This window comes from Pan paniscus, chromosome 6 (assembly GCF_029289425.2).
Source record: "Pan paniscus chromosome 6, NHGRI_mPanPan1-v2.0_pri, whole genome shotgun sequence".
NCBI lineage: Eukaryota > Metazoa > Chordata > Mammalia > Primates > Hominidae > Pan > Pan paniscus.
The window spans coordinates 50,487,657-50,506,237 of NC_073255.2; the positions used below are offsets into that span (position 1 = coordinate 50,487,657).

Genomic DNA, 18,581 nt, shown 5'->3' on the forward strand with positions numbered 1-18,581 from the left:
CCTGCTAGAAGAAAACGTTTCGCTCTCTCTCGGGTATCCAGCTAATCGTTACGGCAAACAGCAGCGCCCCTTTTCCTTTCATCTCTTGCCCCATTTCTGCACCTACAGCCTCACACCTTCTTCCCGGGACACGGCACTGCCAGGAGCCCATCCTGGTTCAGTTCAGTACCCAGGAGGAATCCCTCGGGCCGACTCCCAGGACTTTGTTTCTTGGACTTCACCACCTCCGCCTCCCCAGCACAGCTCCCGCAGCCCGCACCCGCCCACAGGGTCTCCGCGACCCTAGAGCTTAGGAAAGAATTGCCGAGGGGCGGGGGGTCCCTCATGCGCATGGAAGGGACGTACGCCCCAGGCCTCCACCTTCCTCCTGACCCCGGGGATTCTTGGACGTCGATTCTCCGTCTCGTAGGGGCGAGGGCCCTGGGTTCGCAGTCAGACGCGGGCCCCTCTCAAATCTAGTGGCCTGGTTTTATTGAGGGGGGGAAGGCACATATTTTCCAAGATTAACTGCCCCGCAACAGGGAATTTCGCAGGATTTCAGTATTTTCGACTCCCCAGGTGACGCCAAGAGGGTGGGTTCCACTGTGCACGGTGGGGAAACTGAGGCTCGGAGGGGACAAGGAGGGTACTCGAGGTCACGCGGCTCCTCCGGCGGGCGGGAACGCAGGACGCGGAGTTGGGGCGCGGGCTGTGCGCGCCCAGGTTCGCGGCTCCCGGGGCTCGGCTGTCGCAGCGCGGTCGCCGCCGAGGACCACGGTCGGGGCGCGGGCGGGCTCCAGTGCGCAGGCGCGGCGGGCGGGAGGGGACGCGCTCCGGGCGCGCGCGCGGGGCAGCCGGCGCCCCAACTCCGCCCGCCCCGCGCCCCGGCGCCTCGCCGCCCGCCCGCCCCGGCGCCGCCGCCCGCGCCCCGGCGCCCCGGGCCGGCGAGGGGCGCGCCCGCGGCCGCGGCCGCTGCATGGCGCTGAGATGGCGGGGGCGCCGCGCGGCGGAGGCGGCGGCGGAGGCGGCGCGGGCGAGCCCGGGGGCGCCGAGCGGGCGGCCGGGCCAAGCCGCCGGCGCGGGCTCCGGGCGTGCAACGAGGAGTTCGCTTGCCCAGAGCTGGAGGCGCTGTTCCGCGGCTACACGCTGCGGCTGGAGCAGGCGGCCACGCTGAAGGCGCTGGCCGTTCTCAGCCTGCTGGCGGGCGCGCTGGCGCTGGCCGAGCTGCTGGGCGCGCCGGGGCCCGCACCCGGCCTGGCCAAGGGCTCGCACCCGGTGCACTGCGTCCTCTTCCTGGCGCTGCTCGTGGTAACCAACGTCCGGTCCCTGCAGGTGCCCCAGCTGCAGCAGGTCGGCCAGCTGGCGCTGCTCTTCAGCCTCACCTTCGCGCTGCTCTGCTGTCCTTTCGCGCTGGGCGGCCCCGCCCGGGGTTCCGCCGGGGCCGCTGGGGGGCCAGCGACCGCCGAACAAGGGGTTTGGCAGCTCCTTTTGGTCACCTTCGTGTCCTATGCCTTGCTGCCCGTGCGCAGCCTGCTGGCCATCGGCTTTGGGCTCGTGGTGGCTGCGTCGCACTTGCTGGTCACAGCCACCTTGGTCCCCGCCAAGCGCCCACGTCTCTGGAGGACGGTAAGTGCAGCCGCGCACCCCTCATCTGGTCTCGGACACACTTGCTGGGACGATGCTGGGATTGCCCGGAGTCGGGCGCGCTTTTTCCTATGCGGCGGGTGGGGACACTGAGGCTCCGAGTGGGGGTGTGTTCAAGGTCACTCTTGCGAGTTGGGGACGCAGTCGGGGCTGGCACCCTCCGGCCAGGGCTCTCTTCAGAGTTACAATCCACGAAGCGCCCCTGGCGTGAAGTGTGGAGAGGGGAGACAGGTGTGGAGAGAGAAAGGTTTGGCCAAGGTCAGGGAGCTGATGAGCGGCCAGACGGCGGCCAGAGGGTTCCGCCGGTCTTTTGCCGCACCCATCTCCACAGAGGGACTGAAAGTGGGCGAGGAGAGCAGACCCCCAGGGCAAGCTCCAAGGCCGGCTCTGCGCGCAGCGCTGGGCTCTTCTCTTGCGCACCTAGAGCGCGTGCTGGGCTCGCCTCCCAGCCCTGCGGACCCGAGGGGAGTATATGGGTGGTGGGAAAGGACTTCGGCTCTTCCAGCCTTGCTGGCCACCCTACTGTGGACCTGCCTCCGGCCCAGAAAGAGTGGGGTTTGCCAAGGTCAAACACAGTCTAGTCCCTGCCGCTGCCACTCGGCGGTTGCCCTGACCCTGCCTTCTCTGCGCCCGAACTTTGTCACTGTCTTCCCAGTCGGGCGGGCGAGATGGTTGCAAGAACGGGGACGCTGTCTGCCTCCCGCGGACTCTTCCTGGGCCCTGGAGGAGCCTGCTCTTCCAACTGCCCGGAGGTGGACGTGGACCAGAGGTCTTTGCCCCACGGCGGGGCTTTGAGAGCATCCCCTTGTGCCCATCTCCAACGGGCCGCAGGGATGGGGCTGGGGAGTGGGGGGTGGGGAGATTTGGAAGACCCTGAGAAGGGTTTTGTTTCTGCCTCTAGCTGCAGTTTAGCAGGGGGATGGTATGACTCAAATGGAGTGGGGGATCCCATCTCACGAAAGGAAGCAGTGGTGGGAGCAAATTGGGGAGAGGTAAGGGGTCGGAGGGGAAGCTGAATCCAGGGAGATTAGGGAAGAATAACTGGGGGGCGGTGGTAAGGAGTCCCACAGCCTGGCCCCAGGGGACCAGCACCCAAGGATCTAAGGAGGCATCCTTAGACGGTGATGCCAGGGGCAGCACACAGTCAGAGGAGCCGTGAGATGCTCAGCCTGGCACAGGGATAGACACATCACTGGACTTGTGTCTTAGGGTCAGAGAGAGACCAGCATGTGCTCAACCCGTGGGCAAGGGCGGGAGGGAAGAAGGCAGGAGTACATGGAGAATTGTCAAAGAGGGTGTCGCAGGAAGAGAGGAAGAGAGGTAGAGGTGAAGGGCAGAGGCACAAAAGGATGGCTAAAGGCTGAGGAAAGGGGAAAGGAGCCAGAGGACTTCGTGTCCTGGAGGGGAAGGAGGCTCTTCCACAGCCTCCTGTGGGCAGCACGTGGGCCTTGCCTTACCATTCTCAGGGGGCGTCCCTGTATCTCCTACTGCCTCCACCCCCCATCTGTCTGTGTTTAGCCTGGGCCTCATGCTGGCCCCCACAGCCAGACCCGCAACCGCAAGACGGCCTCCCCAATCTGACCAGATGCCAGGGCAGCTCGGGAATAGGGAGGGGCTGAGCTTGGTCCCTGGGCAGGCCCAGGGATCCCAACCACACTGCATTCTCTCTTATTACACCAGGGAGTCGCTGGTGTAATAAAAGGCTGCGTTATTGTCTTTCTCTTTTAAAATAAAGACATTTCCTCTATAGCCTCTAGTCATTTCTTTTAGAGAATTAAAGATTAAAAAAGAGAGAGGGGAGAGTCTATAAAGGAGTTTCTGGACACAGGGAACTCTGCCTCTCCCCCTGGGATAAGATGAGCCCCTGTGACTGTCACTGTAGTGGGGAAGGAAGCCCATCCTGGGAGCAAGGATTCTTAGGGAGCAGACATCTGGGTTTTCCTGCTAGCTGTGACTCCCTGGACAATCCAAAGCCTTCCCTCACTGAGCCTCAGGTTTCTCACCTGTGTAAAGGGCAGAATGGCCCCCTGCAGGGTTGTAGTGAAGGCAAACACGTCCTATTGGAAAAGCACATATTGGCCTCTTTAGAATGTTCTATTCAAGTCCACGTGTCTATACAGGTGGTAGTGATACTGACAAACACATGGGGATCAATGCAGGGAGACTTACAGTGGGGGGAGCAGGGCAGATGATTCCCAGGAATTCTGTTTTCCAATTAGAGAATTCCAGGAGCCTGTGAAATCTGTCCATAATGAGCTCTGCAGTTTGGTGCTTGAGATGGTGAAGAAGACAGCACACACATTTACACAGCATTGATGTTTCTGCTGCTCTTCACTGCTTTACCATCCACTTTCTATTCAGACCTGTGCCATTGTGCAGTGCAGTCACTCGTTGACAGCACCTTGTCCTCCATACTGAGGTTTGGGCAGGTAGTAGCCATGCTGGGCGTGGAGTGGATGTCCCAAAGAGGATGAAAAATGGAGTGAATGAACGAAGGAATCTTTGCAGGGGATTTCCCTCACTGCATACATAGCAGGATGCTGCTTCAGAGTCTGAGATCTCCACAGTGATCTCCTGGTGCTGAGCCCAGTGAGTTCCAGAGTCGGGTTAACTCCATGGGGCAAAGGAGCTCCCTCCCTTGAATCCCACCCCTTTCTCTGAGACCCAAATGCCTTCTTATCAAGGATAGCCCTAAGGAGGCCTGGAAAAAGCCTGCGCTTTTTGAGGCCTGGGTTCAAATCCCTGCTCTGAGCTATGGAGAAAGTTCTTGTTTTCTTTCCAGAGCCTTTGCCTCTCTGAAGCAAGGCTCTCAGAGTTCCCTGCAGCATTCTTTGTTCCAGTTCTGGTGCACAGGGCTCTGGGAATGCAGCCTGGGTGCTTTGGGGCATCTGGTTCCTCTCCTGTAAAGCCCAAGCTGCCCCAGGACTCTGGGGGGCAGAGGAGAGAATGCTGAAAGCTAGTGTGCATGACTATTAGCACAGGTGGAATTGAGTAGCTAGGGCTTAGCTCCTCCCCCGGAGAAGTGCTTGATGCTGATGCCCCTGAGTAGAGAGGTCTTTAGGGGAAACAGCCTTGTTCCTACCTGGGCCGGCACTGAGGGGGAGGTATCCATAAATATGTGCTAAGTGGCCAGAACTGAGTTCCTTTCCTCTCCCAGCCACTTGCTTTTGGGTCACTGATTGTACCCATATGAAATACAATTCATTTTTATTTAGCCGAGCACCTGTCAGAACTGAAAGCATCCTATTCAAGACATCCTTGGCTGCTCACAGTCAGTAGGGGGCAAGGCCTGCCAGGGTGGGCTGAAGATCATGGGGGTGGGGTAGGGGTGAGTGCCAAGGACCATGGGGTATTAGGAAGGCAGAGAAAGGGAGACACTGGATGTCTGGGCTTGGCCTCTTGTGATGCCACTCACAGACTCAGAGAGCCTCAGAGGGAGCAGCTTGGAATCTTGGGAAAGGGGGGCCTGGGCAGGGCCCCAGTCCTTCCCACAGGGGTCCGCTTCCCACCCTGTGCCCTGCATTGCCTGGGGAGAACCAGGGTGCAGCACATGTGTGCAAGAGGAAGACCTGGTCTCTGCCAGCTCTGAGCTTCCTCCCTTTGCTACTTTACTCTGCACAGCCTCGAAATACCCACTTTTTGACCAGTGTGAATCAGGATATTGTATTTTTACTTAATTTTTTTCTGAAGTAGTAGGGATCCATTGCAGTGTGCAAATTATATGCTTTCAATTTCGTTGCTTATCAATGTAAATGAAATACGTTTCAGTTCTGCCGAGTTCTTAGCTGTAGTGTAGGCAGGATAACAGAAATCACGATTATCACGGAGAAATGGGAGTCAGCTGAAATTTCCCTGTGCAGCCCCAGTTATGTCTGAGCTCTGGTTCAGAACCATGGCTTGGTTGCTTGGAGGTGAAACAACCTAACCCCAGCACGCAGAATCATAGGGCTCAAGGGCCCTGGATGACCTGGTTGTTGATAGCAAAGCTCGTGGCCTAGGTGTGCGCTGGTGACACCAATCTGCCAGCCCTCAGGCTGTGTCCCGTATGCCTTTGTGTGCCCTGTGCCCACTGCCCAACATGCTGTCAACTCCCAGTTAACCCCATGCCCTGCCTCCCTTTCCCCAGCCTCTCCCTCTGCTGGCCCTACCTCCCCTGCTGGCCCCTCCTCTGGCTGGGCCTTCCTCCCCGGCTGGGATCCTCCTCCCCCACCAGCCCCTCCCGCTGCTGGTCCCTCCCCTGGCTGGGCCCCACCTTCTGTGGCTGGCCCCTACTCCCCCACGGACCCCTCCTCCACTTCCCCTCCCACTGGCCCCCTTATCCTCGTGGCCTGCAGCCTGGTCCTGTCACCATGGAGTACCCATCTGCTGTGCATCCATCTGCCTTGGTGGAGCCACTGCCTACAGCGACAGGGCTAGGGTTAGAGCCGGGTCAGGGAGGGTAAGAGGTGGGGTGCTCCTCCTGGCACAGGGGTCAGGCTGTGTGAAGGTAGGGAGTGGGCTTCCTTGCCTCCTGCTGTGTGGTGGCCTGGCGACCTGAAGGTAGTCTCCTTGTCCTTGGCTGGACACTCTTCCTGAGGTCAGTTTTGCTGCTGTCCTGGGCATGGCCCCCACAGTGTGCTCCTGACTCTGGCTTCAGTCCTGTGGCAGCCTCGCTGCTTCCTCCAGCTCCAGATTGCCCCCAGGCCTGTGTTTAGTGTTTAGGGAGCAACAGCAGGGGACGTCCATGCCCCTGGAAACTGCCCTGTCCCCCCCTTCCCCCTTCCCCCCTCCCCCCCATTTTTATTTTTCTCATAGGGGTGGGTGGTCCCCTGGTCCATTTCCCTTCACCCCCTGGCTTATCCTTCCTCAAGGGCAGTTAACTTTAACATAAAAAGCTTCCAGAATTGCCCCTGTCAGGGCAGCTGGGATGAGGGTGAGCAGGAAATGAGTCTAGACAAAAGAGAGGGAGAATGGTCCTGGGCATCGGGCCAGGGGCTCCCACTCACTCCACCTCTGAAGTGGTCCAGTGGGCCCAGGGGCTTTTCTCTGCCCCTCCACAATGTGCCCAGCAGGGGCTGCACTGTGGAAGGAGCCCTAGACATGTGCTGAGTCTGGTCGCACTGATGGACAGTGGGCTGAGGGGCCGGGTGGCAGCTCCTTCACGGACCGGAGAAGAGCTGGGAGCAGGCACAGGGGTGGAGTCTGCAGCTGCCGGGGCCTCCCTGCCTCTCTGCTCTGGTTCCCATGACCCCACGGTGTTTAGGTGCCAGGCTTGAGCACGGGGCTGGGGTACCGGGAGAATAAGACCTCCCTTCCTCTGGGAAGCTGCAGTCTATTGGGGAGACCCTGGTCAATAACTCACACTGTAGTCCCACAGGGCAGGACATTCAGGTGACCTTTGAAGGTGTGCACAGGGGACAGACCAGGCCTAACCACTTGAGGCGGCTTCCCTGTGGACTGGGCGCTCAGCCAGGATCACTGGACCAAGCACAGGGCTGCGAGCGAGCGAGAGTAGTGGGGCGAGTTCCGCAAAGGCCCAAGTGGGGCAAAACCACACTGTGGACTTGCCCTTTCTCCCAAGAGCAGTGCCGAGTGTGGCCACCAGGAGGTGGGAGTGTGCTGGGGGCTGTGTGAGGACCTGAGGGGACCACTCAGCAGGCTGCAGTCAGTGATGTCTGCTTGCCACTGTCACCACTGGCTTTTAGAGTTGTTTGCCTGCCCTTTTGGGGCTCACGGTGGTTTTAGGTTGATGTCCCTCTCCTGTCACATCTCTGAGGTTGAGAGGGCCAGGGATCAACTCCTTAGGTTCACAGGTTCCTGCAGATGCCCAGAAATGTCCTTGGACCATTTCCTGACTCAGACGGAAGCTGGTGGGCATGTGAGGTGGGTGACTCTTCTGGCATTTCAGGGGCTCTAGTATATCTGTGTGACTTTAGGCTTGGGATGATCCCCATGCCTCAGTTTCTCCCTCACCAAAGGGAACAGTAGCTCCCTTCTGTGGTTTTGTAGAACAGATACATCCTCCAGTTAATATGAATGGATTGTGCCTGGGAGGCGTTCCCTGTCCTCCCCACACTGTTCTGGGCTCAGTGAAGTGGGACCTACCCCTTACCGTCACTTACATACATAGCTGTATGTAGCTGATGACCTACTAGTTAGTCTGTGACTCAGTAAAACTGAATAGCTGCAGCGAGGCGCTGGTCTTGATCAAATGTTGGGAGAGACTCCCAGAATGCAGGTGGCAGGCATAGTCTGTTTAGCCCAAGTGTTCTCTGACAACTGTACTAAACACCCTGTGGAACAGCCCCAGTCGGAGGTGGCCATGTGTCCGCAGTGGAGGCTGGCATCCCTGTGGCCATCATGCCAGGCTGACCCCTTTTCAGCCAGGTTTTTGAGCCCCAAGCAGCATGGGGGCTGAAGTGGCAGGGGCAATGGTTTGGGCAGGAGAAGCAGCCTGACCACCTAGCCATGTCCACATAACCCCCTTGGGGAGTTCACACGACCACAGGCTCCTCCCTTTACCATGAGGGGCTGAGCAAGGTAATAGGAAGAGACCTTTCCTGCTCTCCATTTGAGCATATGAGTTATATCCATCCCTCCTCTTTGCATGAATATACACAAACACACATGCTCATGCATAAACACATGCTCATACACACGCACAAACACACACACACACATACATGCACATACCCACACAAAAACCCTCCCAGATGCATACACTCACACTCATTCTCCCCCCAAACATGCATGCACATAATCACACACTCATAAACCAGTGCATACTCACACATCCATACCCACTTGCGTGCATGCACTTACACATTCACATGCACCCTGACACTCATTTTGTACCTACACACTAGCTCACACACTCACACAGTGCACTCACAAATACATGCATGCTCACCCACTTATAGATTCACGCACTCACAAAGCAATGCACATTTGCACACTGATGCACACTCACAATAAGTGCACTGACATGCACACTCGTAAACTAATGCACACTTACATGTTCATGCTCACCTACACTCACTTCACTGTTACTAGTATGTGGGTCTTTTGAGTAGATGTGCCATCCTGGTCTCTGAGGGAGGGCAGCCTGTGCCCTGTGTCTCAGCAGCACCACCACAGAGACCTGGGTTGAAGCCCAGTTCCCGCACCTCCAGCTCCGTGACCTTGGCAATCTCAGAATCTGGCTTGTGAAGGGAAGCCAGGCTGCCAGCCTTACCTGCATCATGGAAGTGTAGTGAGGGCTAGTGGGAGGGCAGGCATGTCCACATGGGACTTGGGAGCTGTGGAGGCAGGGACCGGGCTAGGACTCTAAAGCCTTCCTTAGGGAAGGGAGTGGGGCTGTCTGCCACTCGGCTGTGCCCCTCTCTAGTGCAGGCCAGGGCAGGCACCTGGCGGGGGGTGGGGGGTGGTGGGGGGTGGGGTGGGAGGCCTGCCTCCACCGCCCAGTCTTCCTGTTCTCCCTCCCAGTGTTTCTCCTCTGTCCCCTTTAACCCTTCAGCTCCCTGTGCCCTCTTCAGGCTGATCTGGGCTCTTTTCTCAGTGGAGCATGGGGTGTCTTCTGCAGTATTTTGCTAAGGGGGTCCCATCTGTCCTCCTACCCCATGTGTGTTTCCCTCTGCCGTGCAGAGATGCCAGCCCCAGGAAGGATGTATGAGGTGTGGGGGAATCCCTGGGGGCAGGGCAAGGAGAATAGGAGCCCACCGCAGCAGCCTAGCTCTGGCTTTGTGCTGAAGGCAGCACAGTCCCTGGAACAATCCCATCTCCCTGGATTAAAGGGATGGCAGGAACTGCTTTGATCTCCAGGCTTTAGTGTTCGCTCTGCCTTCAGTTTGGGTTGGGAAGAAAGCCTGGAGCTGAGAAGAGCTGTCTGCTTCCCAGAGCTCGGGTGTGACTTCGTAGAGCCTGAACACAGCTCTCTGGGTGGGGCCTCTGTATGGGCATGTGCCTGTGTGCACACATGTGCGTGTGGATACTGTGTGTGACTGTGTGTACACATCGTGTGTGGATGTGCATGTTTGTGTGTTGGTGCATGCCCATGTGCATGTGTGCATGCATGTGTGTTCTTACATGTGCATGTGTTTCCATGCGTGTATGCTTGTGTGTGCATACAAGTGCGAGAGCATTGGTAACATTTAGAGGAACCTGGGAGCAGGTGGACAGGATGCTGCCAGCAGTGTGGTGGGGTCCCCAGAAGTGCTGGGAGCCCTGCACTACAGCCTCTGAGCCCTGCAGAGGAGAAAGTCCATGCTGGTAGCACATTCTGAATCTGAGCACAACTTTTTGTTTTGATTCTAAAAATACAGAGCAGCTCTTTTATCAGAGTACAGTGTTTCCTTGTTTCCTTCTCCCAAGTAGACTCTTCTCTGAAGTAGACTCTTCAGCCTTTGGGAAGTGGCTCAGCCTGAGAAAATGCAGATGCATGGTGCTTGGCTGGCCTGGCTTCCCGGTGCTTGGCCACCTGGTGTTCTTTTCCCCCTTCTTTTTTTTTGAGATGGAGTTTCGCTCTTGTTGCCCAGGCTGGAGTGCAGTGGCGCTGTCTCGGCTCACCACAACCTCCGAATCCCAGGTTCAAGCGATTCTCCTGCCTCAGCCTCCTGAGTAGCTGGGATTACAGGCATGCACCACCACGCCTGGCTAATTTTGTATTTTTAGTAGAGATGGGGTTTCTCCATGTTCATCAGGCTGGTCTCGAACTCCTGACCTCAGGTGATCCACCTGCCTTGGCCTCCCAAAGTGTTGACATTACAGGCATGAGCCACTGTGCCCTGTTTTTGTTTTTGTTTGTTTGTTTGTTTTTTGAGACAAAGTCTCTTTCTGTAGCCAAGGCTGGAGTGCAGTGGCACTATCATGGTTCACTGCAGCCTTGAACTCCTGGGCTCAAGTGATCTTCCTGTGTCAGCTTCCAGAGTAGGTAGAGCTACAGGAGTGCACCATCATGCCTAGCTAATTTTATTTTTTGTAGAGATGGAGTGTCAGTATGTTTCCCAGGCTGGTCTTGAATTCCTATGCTTAGGTGATACCTCACCTTGGCCTCCCAGAGTGCTGGGATTACAGGTGTGAGCCACCATGCCAGGCCCTGAGTGCCCTTTTCTTACTGACCGGGTCGCCTGATTGCCATCCTGCTGCGTGTGGCACACCCTGGCTCTGGTGGCCCCCACTTCCTGGGAGCATTGATGCTTCCGATGGATGGGGAATTGTTGTTTACACAACAGGTGGCGTGGGGCCCAAGGCATCACATGTCCGAGTGTGGAGATGTCAGGCACCCACTGTGGACAAAGAGGATGGCCTCTTCACAGCAGGGCCGTGCCTGGGACAGAGCCCCCCGCTGCATGTCTTTAACTGTGGTTCTCTGGCTGGCTCTTGCCCACTAGCCCTAAGGACTCACTTGACCTCCTGTCCCTGGACATGGTCCTTCTAGCGCCCTTCCCTGACAACTGGGCTCAGTGCTTTCTCGATAAACCTGTTTAATACTGCATTCTATGCCCCCTGTGCCCCCCACCTACCACACAGTCTAGAGCCAGGTCTAGAGGTCCCAGCCTGTGGCCAGCATCTAGGCTTTCCATGTGAAGCATCACCTGGTTACACTCCAGGAGGGCTTCTCTCCCAGCCTGTGGGGGCACCTGTGGGTTTTCTCAGCTCTACTGTCCAGTCTCTGGAAGCAGCATTATTGTAGTAAGCATGCAGCTGATGAGGGCGAGTCTGCTTAGGAGGATGGTGGAAAGTTCAGGAGATGCCAGGCAGTTGCAGGCCTGTGCCGGGAGTCAGGGCAGCCTGCTCTGGAACATTCTGTTCCCCAGGGAGCATGTGGCAGTGAGCATTCTGGTTGGTCACCTCGGTGTGCACCATGTGCCAGCCAGTGCAGCAAGCCTGTGCTGGAGCCATGCTTAGTGGCAATGCTCCCAGAAATCATGAGTGCCTTTGCCTTCATTCCCCTATGAGAGGAATAGCCTCTTCTTAAGAGAACACATTGCCTTTCTGAAACAACCATGGCCTCAAAAAGGGATCTTAAATACTTGTTCGTTGAGCTTGTTTTCTGTGACAGCTGTTTTCTCAAACCCTACCTGCCCTGCAGTGTCAGTGATTAACTGAGGGAACACAGTTTAGGAAACATTGGCTTAGCCTAAAGATTTTGAAATATCTCTGATAGTTAATTTTTAAAAATCTGTACTTGCAGACATCATAGATGTTTCATGAGCACTGACCATGTCCTGGTGCTGGGTGGGATCTCGTCACTGGCAGGGTCCCATTGGGTGGGTACATCTTTTTTTTTTTTTTTTTTGAGATGAAGTTTCACTCTTGTTACTCAGGCTGCAGTGCAGTGGCGCGATCTCATCTCACTGCATCCTCTGCCTCCTGGGTTCAAGTGATTCTCTTTCCTTGGCCTAGCCTCCTGAGTAGTTGGGATTACAGGCATGTACCACCATGCCCGGATAATTTTGTATTTTTAGTAGAGATGGGGTTTCTCCATGTTGGTCAGGCTGGTCTTGAACTCCTGACCTCAGGTGATCCACCCACCTCGGCCTCCCAAAGTGCTGGGATTACAGCATGAGCCACCACGCCTGGCCCAGATGGGCACATCTTTTATGCCAAGCACCTTGGCTTCAGTTTGTTCAAGGGTCAGAAGTGGGCAGTGCCTGAGAGCTCAGCTGATTGTGTGGCTCCTTTTGGCTGGTGTCACAGGTGCTGTGGGTGGGTGGGGGTGGACAAGCTGGAAGTGGCGCTGTTCTGAGGTTCTGGTGTTACCCTTTCTGGGAGGCTCAGATGGTCACCGTATCATTCATTGATCTTCTGGGCAGGGATGTGTTGAGACACGTGGGGAGCGGACTGTCTTTGATGGGAGCTGTCCCCAGGGTGCTCTACCACCTGGGGGCTTGCATCTGTCTTCCCGACTTCCCTGCCTTGTGTTCCTCACTTTCCTGCTGGTGTCCTTATGTCAGATTCTACCAATGCTTTTTCCTTTCTCCCTCCTAAGCTGACCTTGCGAGTGTGCATGACCTGGGAGGAGAGGCTGGGCTGGCTTGGAGAGGGGCACCATGGAGGAACAGGCTGCATGCGGCCCTAACACCCCCTTGGAACTGAGGTGCCAGTGGTTACACAGGAAGCACCAAAGACGGCTGCTTCTCCAGGTCTCCGTGAGAATCCTTTCCCAGGTCTGTTGAACATAGCTTCACACGTTAGAAACCTGATGACGGGAGCTCAGGGAGAGCCTGTCAAATTATTTTTTAAAAAATTGTGTTATTTTATTTTTATTATGGAAAATTCAAATATACACAAAAGTAGAGAGACCAGCACAGTGATTTCTTGAGTACCCATCACTGGCTCCAACAATTATCAGCATTCTGCCGGCCCTGTTTCAAATGATGCTAATTCTAAAACGCTTTTATTAATTCAAACACCAGAAGCTAACAAGCAATTACGTTAATTTAAAAACCCGCTTGTGTGAGACGCTGAAGAAGCAGCCACGGTTTAAAGAGAATGACGTCACACCAGCACTCAGCCGCTGGTGAGCACCATGGAGGGACTGAGTGGTGTCCACTGGGGGCTCAGTCAGGGAGGGGGACAGAGGGACCACTCCACCATCCAGACACCTGGGAGATGGCAGGCTGATCGCAGTCTGGGAATTTACCAATGAGAACATGCCCAGTGCTGTGCAGGGAGCAGTTGTGTGGAGTCAGCTCCTTTGCTGGCCTGTGGCCCAAGTGCTGTTGGTTCATATGAGAAAGCACTCCCTCCAGCAGGCCCCCCTACCTGTGCCTGCACTCTTGCTCTGCTCAGGAGAGGCTGGTTTGGAAGACTGTCCTGCAGTGGTTCTCCTGTCCCCATGGATAGTCTGAATGCCACCCAGGCTGAGAGACTGTGCTGGGGCAGCCCGGGTGATGTCATGTTGAAAATGGGAGCAAATTTAATAGAGAGGTTTTCATACCCAATAGGAGTGATCCTGGGGTGAGAAGGGACCACCCAGACCAGTCCAGGGATCAGGAGGCTGCTCCGTAAAAGGAGGGAAACCCCTCTGGGCCAAGGTTGCAGTGAGGGTTGTGGGTCTGAGAGCATGCTCTGCCCAGAGCTGTGGCATGGCCGGGGCGTGTGCTCCCATGTATGTGCATGGCATGGCAGACAGGTCAGAGGTGAGTCCAGGGCTCAGCAGGTCTCTTGTGTGCCAGGGAGGTGGCGCTCCATCCAGAATCTGGGATGATGAGAGGGTCTGCCTCAAGGGGACTTTGACTACAGCCTGATTGTGGGTTGTGTCAGGCGGTGGGGTTACAGAGAAGTTGGTGGCATAGGGCTGTCAGGGGCAGGGCCTGATGAAGGCTTGAGAAGGACAGAGAGAGAACGTCAGAGGACTTGCAGGTTTGGCTTGGGCAGTGGCACCTGTCTCTGGAGGGGAGGAAGGACAGGTACCTGGGGATGTGGGATGATGATGTCAAATTGGGATACTTTCTCCAAGGACTATGGGACGTCTTGGGTTGGGGGAGGGGCCCAAGGCTCCTCCAGAGTGCTAGTCTAGTGACCACGAGTGGTGTCTAGCATGAGGGATGCTAGTCCAGTGACCCTCCAGTGTCTGATGATTTTCTCATGGTTAGACTGGGGTGTTGGTTTTCAGCAGGAGGCCTCAGAGGACATGCCCTCACCGCATTGTGTCAGGGCACATCTGTCAACAGTACTCATCATGGCCAGTGCTGGCAGTTACCAGCTGGCTATGGTGGTATTGGCAGGTTTCTCCTCCGTAAAGGTTTTCTCTTTACTTTTCCTTTTCCATTTTGTGCTTTTCCGAAGGAAGTTACTGTGCTGAGCCCATACTGAAGGATTGGGGAGTTTACCTTCTTGAAGGCGGAGTAGCTATAAATGATTTGGAATGCTCCAAATTTTTGCCTATTCGTCTGTTATCCTTCATTTATTTTTAATTTAATCATTGATTTATATTAGTACTGATGTTTATTTTATACTTTGGGTTACAATTCAATACTGCTTTGTGTTGCTCAAATTGTTCCAACTTTGGCCATTGGGAGCTCTTTCAGTTGGCTCCTGTGTCCTTTGACACACCCCCTCCCCATCATTTGTGTGTGTGTGTGTGTGTGTGTGAGTGTGTGACACTTGCTTTACTTTCTGGCCTTGCAAGGTGCTCCAGGCCCATCTGCTTGATTAGCAAATATTTTCTCTGCCTGAGCCCAAGAATCAGTCATTTCTCCAGGGAGCCCCAGTTCCTTTTATTGGAGAATTTTATTAAAGACCATTACCTGGCCTCCTCGTGTCCTCGTTGCTCCTGGGGAGCCATTGCTTCTAGTTTTCTCTCATTAGGCAGAGCTAGAACATATATGTGCACACACATTTCTATAAACGTTTGCATATGTACCCGTCTGTGAATTAAGTCAAACACGAGTTCATCCTGGTGCCTCAGAGTCTAACCTGCCTCCCATAGTGAGGAGCTGGCCCTGGTGATGTTTTCAGGTGGTGCACAGTCAAGTAGAGATGCCCCAGGGCCTGCAGACAGGTCCTGCTCCTCCTGGCTGCCTTTTCCGAGCATGCTGGTGCTCAGTCTAGCAGACTCCCTGGGAAGCCCTTCTCTTCCCGGCTGTCTGGCTGAGTTAATCTGGCCCATGAAGATTTCTTCAGGGTGTTTCCAGGTGCTGGCTCTTTGGCCATTGGGGGCTCTTTCAGTTGGCTGCTGTATCCTTTGACACACCCCCATCATTGCGTGTCTGTGTGTGTGTATGTGTGTGTGTAACACTTTCCTTACTTTCTGGCACTGCATGGTGCTCCAGGCTCACCCTGATGCCTCAGAGTCTAACCTGTGTCCCACGCAGTGTCCTTTGTTGGGTTTCTCCTTAGGTCTCTTTGATAAGCTCATTTGGGAGGTACTACAGTTGCCACCAATCTGCCCATCTGGTGGATGAGAGACTGAGCCACAGTGATGGTGCAGGCAGAAGGCAGGGCTATGGCAGGGTCTGACCCTGGTGAGGACACCTGGACTCCTGTCCTCGCTCGCAGCCCAGCACAGCCCTTGCTGGGATGAGGGCCCGAGAGGGTGTCCATACTGGGAGACCAGCAGCCTGGTGCCACCCAGGGCCTGGCTGGTGTGGGCAGCATGTGGCTCTGGGCCACCTTGTGGTCAGGGAGTGTGGTGGTGGTGTGCAGATGGCCCGGGCCGGGCCGGGGTTGGATCTCCTGCTCTAGGAGTGGCCAGCGGCCTGTCGTGGGGAGGCCGCCTGTCCCCCAGGCCCCTGCAGCCCTCATCTCTGAGTAGCTCGTGGTGACCCGAGCCTGCCTTTCTTGTCATTGTGACATGTGCTAAGCCACATTACAATTGCCTTGCCCCTGTGACATGCATCTTTTGGATCTAAATGCCCCTCTAGCCGTGAGTTCAGAGAGCTTCATGGAGAGAATCGAGAGTTCCAGACCTTGGGGACAGGTTTGGAACTCTCAATTCCAACACAGTGGATGCATTTGGTGGTTGAGGATGCTCATCTGGGAAAATGCGGGGGGCGTGGGTGTCTCGGCGGGTGAGCCCTGTGCTCATGGGCAGGTGTGGGGCACTTGGCAGATGACACCCAGCCCTACTGAAGTGTCCTTTCTGCAGCAGTCTCTTCTCAACCGCCCTCCTCCGTGGGTTTTTTTTTTTTTGAAGGGAGGCAGTGCCCAGCTCCTAGAGGAGTGGGTTGTTTGAGGGCGCTTTTCCTTTCCAGGGCCACGGGGGTCTGAAGCTTCCAGTGGGAGTGTTGGTTTCACTGGTGACAGTGCCCTTCAGATATCCCAAGGGCAGGTAGTGATGGTTCCCATTCTCGTGAGGACAGATTGTAGTTAACAGAAATGGGGAGGCAAGCTAACGAAAAGAGAGGAGTGGCTGGTTCCCTCTGAGAAACGGTTCCTTGGGCCCTGGGAGGGTTGCAGGGGCACCTCCATATAGTGCAGAGATGAGGGGGACCGGCCGGCAATCCCCCCAGCCTCCACGGGCTGCTAGCCCACATGGAACAGCTCTGATGCAAATGGGGAGGGTCGGTCATCTTGACAACTGACCCGCCAGCTGTGCTATGTCCCCACCCCCGCATGGACTCCTTGTCATAAACTTGTAATCTAAGCCCATTGTGTTCCAGGAGGAAACCAGGGGAGAAAGGAAGCTAAGATGTGGAAAATCTCCAAGGAAGGTTTTGTTGTTCCTAATTGTCGTTTTTGTTTTAAGGGCTGGGGTCCACCTGCCATTCACTTCCTTTAGAAAGTGGGTGGTGGCCTCCTGTGCAGGCTTCTCCGCAGGCCTTGCTGGCTTAGCTCTGGCAGCTCCAGTGCCCCATGTGTCTGATGGCCCCTGGGTCTTCCAGCTCCCTGCTCTGGCCCTGACCCTTTCCAGACATCCATGGTGTTTGGTGATTCTGAGCGCTGAACACACCCTAACATGCTCTGCGTTTTGTTTGTGGAAAAAGCCGGATCTGAGTGGTATCCACACCATGATGACAGCTCTGTCAAATGCACCAAGAGGGAAGCTAAATGGCCGTGTTCAGGTCCCGTGGAGATCTTCAGGGTCATAATGGAGATTTCAAGGTCACCTTCTTGATGCTCAGGGTCTGGGAGAGACCATCCTATTGGATGTCTTGCTGCCGTCTCTGACCCCTCACAGGTGACAGCCATCCCATATCTGGCCTGCAGAGGGTGTGGTCAGGGTGGTACTGTCCAGCAGGGGCAACCTCCTGCCTGTGCCTTTGCCAGTGTGTGGTGTTTAACGTCGTCAGCCCCACGGGGTCAGGTGGGGGTGTGTTTGATGTGTGTGGGGAGCTGTGCTGGGCGAGGGTCAGGTCCCCCATGGAGGTGTCAGGCAGAGGATGGCTGTCAGCTGGAGCCCTGCAGATTCGTGTTCCTTGTCCTCCCTCCCTGTCACCTCTTTGAGAGTGGCTCTGATGTTGTTTCCAGATTGCATGTGACCGTTGGTCCTAGGTTTGTTTTCCAGCCTCCTGATGGATGTGCCTTTGAGGCTATGTCATACACCTCAGGTTTGAAGGTGCTCCAAATCTGTCTTTTCCCCTCCCTGTGGCCCCTGCCCCTGGTCAGTCTCAGCTCTCCCACCTGCTCCTCAGCCCCAGCATCCAGTAGGTGGCCAGGAGCTGCCAGGTCTCCCTCCTAGAGCCGTCTGGGGGTCCCATCCTGCTGCCTGTAGCTTGGCCCGATCAGGGTGACACCCATCTGTCCCGTCTCATGGGTCTACCTCCTGGACTCTCTTGGTCCCCGTCAGGTGGCAGCTGCTCCCCACACTACTGTGTGAGTTTGTTTTTGATTTTAGTTCTGTTTGATAGTGTGCAGCACACATTCACATGTGGGGGTGTTTGTGGTTAATCTGTGTGGAACAGTGACAGCCGGAGCCTGCAGGTTTCTGCTCCCTGGGAGACAGGTAGAAATGCCTGGGCTTAATCAGACATAGAAATTCTCCAATTTTGCGAGTGACCAAGGGACACCCGTTTGATACAATACTTACAAACTGTAGCCCCTCTTCAGGGCCTCTGGCAGGACATGCCGTGGCCCTGCATGGCTCGTCAGAGTTGCCTGTGTCCAGACCCAGTGGTCTGCAAGACGTAGAGACAGATCAGATGAGGAGACCGGCAGCAGGCAGTGGGAGCGGGAAGTGATTGTGGAGGGGAACCCTGGGTCAGGCTGGCGCCAGGTGCCTGATGCCTGGGTCTGAGCCTGGTTCTGAGCCTGGAGTGTGGGTGCACTGCTAGCGCTGGCTCCTTCTCAGGCTGGCCCCTTCTTTGTGTCTCATCTGTTGAAGCTGAAGTGGGGACAGGACTAAGGGAGAGTGCAGAGACTGGGCTCTGGACACTGCGTTTCCCCATCTTGTGCTGGTGCTCACTGTGTCCCCAAATCAACATCTGGGCTGTTTTTGTTTTTTGTTTTTTTTTTGTAAACTCACCTTTCCTGAATCTTTCCAGAGGAGTTTGTGCAGGCTTTGTGGGAACAGCCACTCTACACATATGTATTCT

General features: G+C 55.8%; 1 protein-coding gene across 2 annotated transcripts in view; it reads left to right on the forward strand.

Annotated features, from left to right (window-relative positions):
• The first annotated feature begins 804 nt into the window (after nt 1-804).
• ADCY1 (adenylate cyclase 1) overlaps nt 805-18,581 on the forward strand; it is a 147,775-nt gene continuing 129,998 nt past the window's right edge. Inside the window, exon 1 of one of the 2 annotated variants that reach the window (XM_008968790.5) lies at nt 805-1,605. In XM_008968790.5, coding sequence (XP_008967038.2) covers nt 967-1,605 — 639 coding nt within the window. In that variant the 5' untranslated portion in view covers nt 805-966. The remainder of the gene's footprint in view (nt 1,606-18,581) is intronic. The other variant, XM_034964059.3, reaches the window with a different exon arrangement.